At 46.8% G+C, this 8,173-nt stretch overlaps 1 protein-coding gene across 2 annotated transcripts in view; it reads right to left on the reverse strand.

Moving 5' to 3' along the window:
- UBE2H (ubiquitin conjugating enzyme E2 H) overlaps positions 1 to 4,863 on the reverse strand; it is a 95,472-nt gene extending 90,609 nt beyond the window's left edge. Inside the window, exon 1 of one of the 2 annotated variants that reach the window (XM_065884021.1) lies at positions 4,375 to 4,863. In XM_065884021.1, the coding sequence (XP_065740093.1) occupies positions 4,375 to 4,427 (53 nt within the window). In that variant the 5' untranslated portion in view covers positions 4,428 to 4,863. The remainder of the gene's footprint in view (positions 1 to 4,374) is intronic. The other variant, XM_065884022.1, reaches the window with a different exon arrangement.
- Positions 4,864 to 8,173: the final 3,310 nt, after the last annotated feature.

Genomic DNA, 8,173 nt, shown 5'->3' on the forward strand with positions numbered 1-8,173 from the left:
TTCAGTTTTTAACATCAATCTTTTAAATAACAGAAATATAGATCCCCATACATCCCATCAACATAAAAGTCACTTGAAACTTTCTATTTCTTGAAGTCAATTCTGAAAGTAAATACAAGTTATTCAAAAGGCAAGGTGATACATACAGTGCTCACCTGCTGTAAACACAGTCTGTACTCTGATTTTTTCAAAAATTGTTTAACTAGTTACATAAGCACACACCAAATTTTTCACTACTAAACTCCCAGCATCTAGCCCCAAGCCTGGCACAAAGAGGGCACGGAAACGTCTGAGGGGATGAACTTACTACTGAAAGCTTCTGAAACCCTAAGGCAGACAACCAGCATTCTGTAAGATTCACTAACGCTGTTAATGAATTTAGTATAAGACACTGCCCTTTCCTGACCATTAAAGCCTTTGTAAGGGAAGCTGACATTTCTACCATACTTTTGAATCCCTCCAGGAGTCAGTTAAATAAATTTAAATTGGTAGCCATCCAGGTTTAAGTTACCACACTCCCTCTGAAAAAGGGACTCTTTGAAAACTCTTGGTATTATAAAAATAAGTTCCAATATCTCACACCAATAACAAATACAGTGTATGCCAAGTCCCCATTACTATCAGATCCACTTTTCTGATTTAACCTCGAACATTTCTTGTACTCTAACAGGTCAGGTTTTCCCCTCCTCTTTTTACCCCTTGAAAACACACTTGATCCTGTAACACCACTCACAAGGCCTCCCCAGCCCCTGCTTCTTTTGTATATAAACACACTCTGGTCACACACTCCATCAGCTGTTTGGTAGCTCCGCCCCTCCTCCTTTTCCGGGTAGTAACAGAGCAGCCAATGAGCTGTGAGGAGCTGTGCCTGCGGCCTTTTGCCTGCATACGCTTTTCCAAAACAAGCAGCTCCAGCCTTCAGCAGGGGCCACTGGTTCACAGATAAAAGGATCACCAGGCTGTGCAACAGGGTGAGACGAGTAACCCCCACCAACAAGGAAACCCGTGTAATCTGAGCTGTTTGTTCCTCCACCCCGGAGAACTTAAACCGATATTCCTTTAGGGCAAATCACGCTTTAAGGTCACCAGAGTCCCAGTTCTCAGACAATCTAAATAATCAGCCTGGTTCTAGATGGAAACCCCAAAGCTTGCCAGGGTGGGAACAGCACAGTTATCACCAATCTACCTCACTCTGCAAACAAATGGCAACACTATTCAACCACCATTCCACAGGATTTGGGCTCACTGCAAGTTTCTTGATTGGGACACATTCCTGCAGGGCCCAAGTCATGTACATCAGTTTGAGGTTTGCACAACCCTCAGCAAAGGATCAGAAGAGAAACAATGAATGAGTCAGAGTTTCAGAACATATTCGCCCAGCAGATTATTAAGTGCATCGGTGCAAAACACTCCCTCCCTCCATAACTTGGAAGTCAGCTCTCCTCCTACCAACCCGTCACAAAAGAAATATCACCGACTCCAAACAACAACCAGAGACCAAAAGAACCTAACGAGGTGGTGGAAGGCGCTGGCCAATTAGTTACACATCCTCTTTTCTCCCTACCCCCCACACCACTACCTTCCTACTATACAGGTTCCCTGCCAGGCTGTAAATCGTGGTGGCATAATTACACTCAGGAGACATCCAAAAATGGGCTGAAACAGGAGACTGCAAGGAAACCAGCTATCAGCCTCCACACCAAAGAAATCAAGGGGCACTGAGGGGCAAAAAGCAGGTACATTCCTTCAGACCTTTCCTACTTCCTCTACACCTTCCTTCATTTTCAACCCTCAGCCCTTTCACACCATTGTATTCATTTTAGTAGCGTGTTGCTTAAATTCTGTGGTAAGTGTACCTTGCTCAAAAATTGTTGTCTCCATTTGGGCCTACTAATGTGAATTCAACAGAGAAAGGAGGCCAGAAAATCTCTCACGCCCACAACACACATGCACACACAAAAGGAAATACAAAAAATTGAACTTAGACAAGAAAATAACAAACACGAAACAAAGATAACCCCTGGCTTTTAAATCCCGAGACTGTTGCCCTCCTACCTCAGACATCTATGATTTTAAAGCGCCTCTGCTTTCTTTTGTCAGAAAGGAGGAAGGTGGGGAAAGCACAGAAGGCCAATGCATCTATGCCTTTCTTCATCTTCTACTAAAAATAAGCTATGAAATAAGCCACTTAGGGAAAGAAAAAAAAGAGAGACACCCTGCTGTTCTTTGTCTGTTTTCCTCTCCCTCTCCACCCCCCCCACCCCGACTCCTAAATACGGTAATCATTCTAGATGCCTCAACTACAAAATGAACAAAAGGCACTGTATGGAAAAGGCATCAGGTCAAGTTAGGCCTCACCCTTTATCCTCAGTCTTCTAAAAAATATATAGGTCTACAATTTGAGAACCTGACATTGATCAAAGACAGCTGGAATTCTCTCCCAGCCCCATCCCAATTAAACATTAGATAGAAATTTGCATTAGGTGTGACAGCAAGTCTCAATTCAAGATAAAAATAACTCAGATTCTGCCACCATGTCATTTCCTAGTTTCTAAACAAAAATAAAACCCGATATTGCTTTGTGTAAACTATACACACAGCCATAGTTACAAGTTATCCTGCCACCTTTATGAAAAGCCAACGTTACTGGTATCATTCACACATTGACAAAACTCAATCACAGCCACAAACAGCTCATAAAGAGTCAATTTCACTTGTGCCTAGACATATATTTGGTACATAATATATACTTTATTACTTGCTCCTCTCTCTAATCCCCACTCCCACCTCCCCAAAATTCTCAACTTCAAACCCTAAAACTTAGAAGTTCATCTACTGTTCCTAATTTCTAATCAAGTTTTGCTGAGTGAGGAGAAAAACACCTTATTCCTGAAAAGATTATGGTGGGAAAAAAAAAAAAAAAATCACTTGCCCAGGCAACTTCCCTCCCATCCCCCACTTCCAAACCAAATGCAAAATCTACTTTTTAAAAACTTCAGCGAATTCCATAACTGAGTATCTAACAATAATCACTGATCTCTACAAACAGGTAAAACATCCAATCAAAAACAGCAACAATAAAAGGAATAAAGAAGGAATTCACCTGAAGAATCTAGCCAAACAACTTGAGTTATATAAACAAAACCCTGCAACAGGGGGAAATGGTGGGGGGATGGGGGTGAGGGAGAGACAGAAGCAGGAGACAGGACTTTTTAACTGAGTTTCACACACTACCACTCCCCACCCCCGGGTCCACCTCTCCCCGGGGATTAGTTGTTCAGAACACTGGGCTCATTTCCTCTCTCCCCCCACTCTCTAAATTACCCCTCCAAAAATGTCTCGATTTGTCACAGGAACCTTCGCGAATTTCTCAAGCTGGTCATGAAATAATCAGCCTGGACTCCAACCAAAACCACTGCCTGACGGACTCTTATCAGTTATAGCTTTCCCACTGCTACCTTCAAAGTACATAAAGTTGGGGAGGGGGGGCGGGGGAGGAGTAGAAAAATAGAGGGTGTCACTTGGCAAGATCAGGGCAATTATTCCCCAAGAACCTTATTCTCATATGGCGAGTTTGCTTAAGTGGCCAGTACAGGGGCTATATGGTCAAGGAGATCCTCTTTCTCTCCTTCCCCCTCAGCTGTCATAGCCACAATATGGAGGGTGGCTTGCTGGAGGGACTGGGGGTCCTCACCATATACAACTATGGGTGGGATAGGCTTTGTCGGTAGGAAGAAAAACAGTGGGGTTCTTCTAAGGACCAGAAAGCTTAATAGGGGTCTCTGGTTTAAAACATTCAGAGCTCTTTATTACAAGAGGGGGCACTGAGCAGACTACTCTCTTCCTAATATAGAAAGGAATTAGGGATAAAGGAGGTCACTTGAGTTACCCCAGTTCAAGAAGCATTGTGAGTGGAGGGAGTGGAGGCATCTCAAGAAAAGGAGAAAGGGAATTCTTCGCTCTCGGGAATTTCTACCTCGAGTCCCTAAATCCAGAGCGAGCAAACAGGAAAAAGAAGGTGGGCTCGGTGGTGAAGAGAGGCGGCTGGTCCTGGGGGGTGGGGGGGGGGTGGGGAAAGGCCTACTTGGGAGTCCAAACGTCGTGAAGAAAAGTCACGGGCACTGGGGGTGAGGAAAGAGCGTGGAACAACGCACATTTCGGGGTGCTGCAGATAAAGGGGGAGCTGAGAAGGCTCTCGGCTCCTGGGAGGTGCCAAGGAGCCTCCGTAGGCACTAGGGGGAGGGAGATGGGGGAGGGAGCCTCGGACAGTGGCCTGGAGTGCCCCTGGGCCCCTGCTTAGGTTTCAGGGGGTGCCCTGGGCATCCCCAAACCGCCCCCCACGTACAGCCCGAATTCCCAGTCCACGAAGGATACAGCTTGACCACGTCCGTGTCCATCCGCCTCTTTCCCGGACTAGGGGATGACATGGTTTCGCCGCTGCCTCCCCGTCGCCTGCGCCGCCGCCGCCTCTCTCCCTTCCTCGGCCCGTCTGTCACGGGCCCCGGGCCCCGGCTCTGAGGAGCCCGCGGCCGCGCCGGCTCCTCGGTGGAGGTGGCAACACCCCCGCGGTCCTGTCCGGTCCCGTCAGCCGCCGCCGCCGCCGCCCCCCGCACGGGGGAACACCGGGCACCGTCCGGCCGAGTGGGGGTGGGGACCCCGCGGCGCCCGGCTCGGGCTGCCCCTCTTTGGCTGTGAGTCTCCGCTGCCCGGCCCCGGCGCTCCTCTGCGCCGCGCGACTCTCCCTCCTGCCTGCGCTAGTTCACTCCCCTGCTCGCCCGCTCACCCTCTCGCCGGCTCCCTAGCAGCCCCCACGACAAGCGGACGACTCCAGCTCAGTCGGCCTCTCTACCCCAGCCTCGCTCTGGGCGCCGTGACGTCACCTCTGTGACGTCATCGGAGGGGCGGGCCCAGCTGTCGAAAGGGGTGGGCCGCCGCGGCCGTAGCGTGGGCTTTTCTCGAGGGATTCTGGGAGTTGTAGTTCCTCTTTCTCCTGCCCTCCCAGCTCTCTGCCCCCGCCTCCAACTCCCCCACTCATTTAATAGCTCAACTGCCAGTGTTGTTATCATCATCATAAACGATAATGGTTAAAGAATGGAAGTATTATTATATTCATGTGTTTTAGGGTAGGAGATTCTGATTCAGAAGGTCTGGGGTGGGCCTTGGACATCCAAGTCTTTAACAAGCTCCCCAGATGATTCTGATGCAGGCCAAAGTTTGAGAACCACTGCTGGAAGATTCCAGTAGGCATCAGCACTTTCAAAACACCTGCCTGACCGCTCCAGGTGGGTCCTGTGCTTCCATAATGTCCTATGAAAATAAGGACGTTTCCTCCCCACCTGAGACCAAGGTAGCAAACTTAAAGGATCTGAAGCTATTTTTTCCAGAACAGAAAGAGCTGGTCAAGGATGGGACACTTGAGAAAGAAGGGCATAGGGTGGATATAGAGATTTTCCCGTGATGCTTTAATCTTCACAGATGTTATGATGCTGTGGTGTAAGTACTAAGCAAAAATCATCAGAGGAGTGTTTAGTTAGAGAGACTTCTTCTGGACCACACTGGGGAAGGTGAGGCTGCTTTATTTAAGAATGCCATGGTGATTTAGCCTCTGAGCAGTCATTGAAAAGGAATCACCCTTCCTAGTAAGTATCTTAGCCCTGGGTTACTTAGGACAAACCTGCCCCTCCCCAGCTCTTAATTATGCCTCAGTTAATTGCTTATATCCTCCCAAGCCTCAGTTTTCTCATCTGTAAAATGTGGCTTATAATGCCCTACCCACTCGAGTGGGTTGATGGAATAAATGGAAAAGATGAATGTGAAAGCCCCTTGTAAACTATAAATTGCTTTTTATGAAGACAACGTGAAGTGTTGATTACAAGGTGTGATGATATTACTGATGGTATTATTAATATTAATCCCCCATTTGCCCCACCCCTTATACACTATATGTCATTTAAGAAGAAGAGCATTCACTTTTTTGGGGGAGGGTATTTTTAATTTAATTTTTTTTTTTTGGCTGCACCACACGACATGCAGGATCTCAGTTCCCCCAACCAGTGATCGAACCTGTGCCCCCTGCAGTGGAAGCGCAGAGTCCTAACCACTGGACCACCAGGGAATTCCCATTTTTGGTATTTTTTTAAAGACGTCACAGTGTCGATCTTTGTGGTGAAGGTATGTTCACATTTTTACCAGACACTTTTCCCTCTGGGCATTTCGACATCTGCTCCTTCATAAATCCACCTCCCTTATTATGACTTCCTACCCCTTTCCTCCTCTTTCCAGAGTTTCAGAGGACTCCTGAACCTGCCCTTGACCAGGTAGGTTCAAAAAGTGGCTCCAAAGTGGTGCCAAATGACAGTCTTGGTTTGACTTATTTTTTGCTTATGGACCTGGAGCTTCCCTTGAGCAGAGTCAGTTTGTGCTCACCTTTCCCCCCAGTGTCTCAGCCACTCAGTATGTCAATAATTTGCTCTAAAACAACACCGGGACCTGGGAGTGTCTGTTTATATGTGTGCACACAAGGCAGTACCCTGGAATGAGCCATGTTCTTCCTTATCGGGGACAACCAGGGGCGCTGTGAGGGAACAGCTGTCCAGCCTTGCCTGACGTGTCAGTGTTGCAATCTGGGAAATGTATTCGGGCCTGTTTATCTCTCCCCAGGGCAGGGCCAAGCTTGACCAATGGAGCCTCTGATCTCAGGAGCAGCTTCTCAAAGGCAAGAAAACAAGTTTGCAGAGAATATATTGCTTTGAGCAAGGCACTAAGAGGGAGTAAGATGAAACCCATCATTCGGTGGAGTGAGTCGAAGAGCCCAGCCCAGAAGCTGCTCTATCTCTGAAAGGTCCCTATTAACCCAATGGCTCTAAAACTAAAGTGAATTTATCAGTATCCCCGCCAAATGTGAAAGTCCCCCAAATAAGGCTTCCTGATTCCATTTGACTATTTCTGTTGAGAAATAGGTTCATTTTAAATCCGGAGCTCTTGGTATCTGAGATCACAGGTCCAGACCCCTCAAGAGGGCAATAATATCAACAGTTTCCTTGCTGCCAAGAAATAAAAGCTTAAAACTCATTTCAAGTCATCTCCATGTAACCCGGTTATAATTTTTCCCCATAGAAGCAGTCAGTGGGGCGCAAGAACAGCCAGCAGCAGAAAGGATGGAAAGATTGTACAGAAAGGATGGAAAGATTGTATCTCCCTCACTGCTACCATTCCCATGGGATTCTTTGTTTGCTCCCTCTGGCAGCTGGCCCCCTGGGGAAGCACCAACCTCCCCCAAACAAGTGTGATTCAATGAGAGTGTGGAACTTAGAGACAGATGCCCCCTCATAGTCCCTGATCTGCTACCTGTTATTGTTGTAACTTGGGCAAGTAACCTAACCTTTGTGTCCCAGTTTACTCATCTGTAAAATGGGATGATAGCACCTACATTACCCTTGCTTAGATCAAATAGGAGAAGAGATGTTGCAATTTCTAAAGATCTAGTCATGGATAAGATATTATCATGTCCCCCTTACACACGTGCATGCACACACACACACACACACACACACACACATACCCTAATGCCAAGGCTCAAGGAGAGAGCAAGGCTGGGGAAATTTTTCACACCTACATTATTCGTCGGGGCCAGCACCCCTGTTTGGAACCCTTGTTTTGCCAGTCGTGGTTTCCTGCTTCCTCATTTCCGTGATCTGGAAATGCTAGAGGCTCCAGGCTCAGTCTCCAGGCCTCTGTTCTTCTTTATCTACATTTAATTCCTAAGTGATCTCATCCAGTCTCAGAGCTTTAACTGCCCTCTATGCTCTGACTCCCTAATATACATTGCTGACTGGGGCCTTGCTCCTGAACTCCAGACACGTATATACAGCTGACTATTCAACATCTTCTCGTGACCAAAAATAAACTTCTGATAATCTCCCCACCTCTTCCTCACATAGTTTTCCCCTTCTCAGAAAATGGCCACTATTAAGTTAGAATATATGAAATAACCTTTTTTTTTTTTTTTTTTTTTAAGGTCAAGAACAGTCAAGTATCAGCAACATCATTTGGTTCAACCAAATACATCCTTCCAGCTGCTCAGGCCAAAGGCCTTAGACTTTACAATCCTTGACCTCTCTCTCTAATTCTGTACCTTGAATCTATCAGGAAATCCTGTTGGCTCTACTATCAA

The sequence above is a fragment of the Phocoena phocoena genome, chromosome 9 (assembly GCF_963924675.1).
Source record: "Phocoena phocoena chromosome 9, mPhoPho1.1, whole genome shotgun sequence".
Lineage (NCBI taxonomy): Eukaryota > Metazoa > Chordata > Mammalia > Artiodactyla > Phocoenidae > Phocoena > Phocoena phocoena.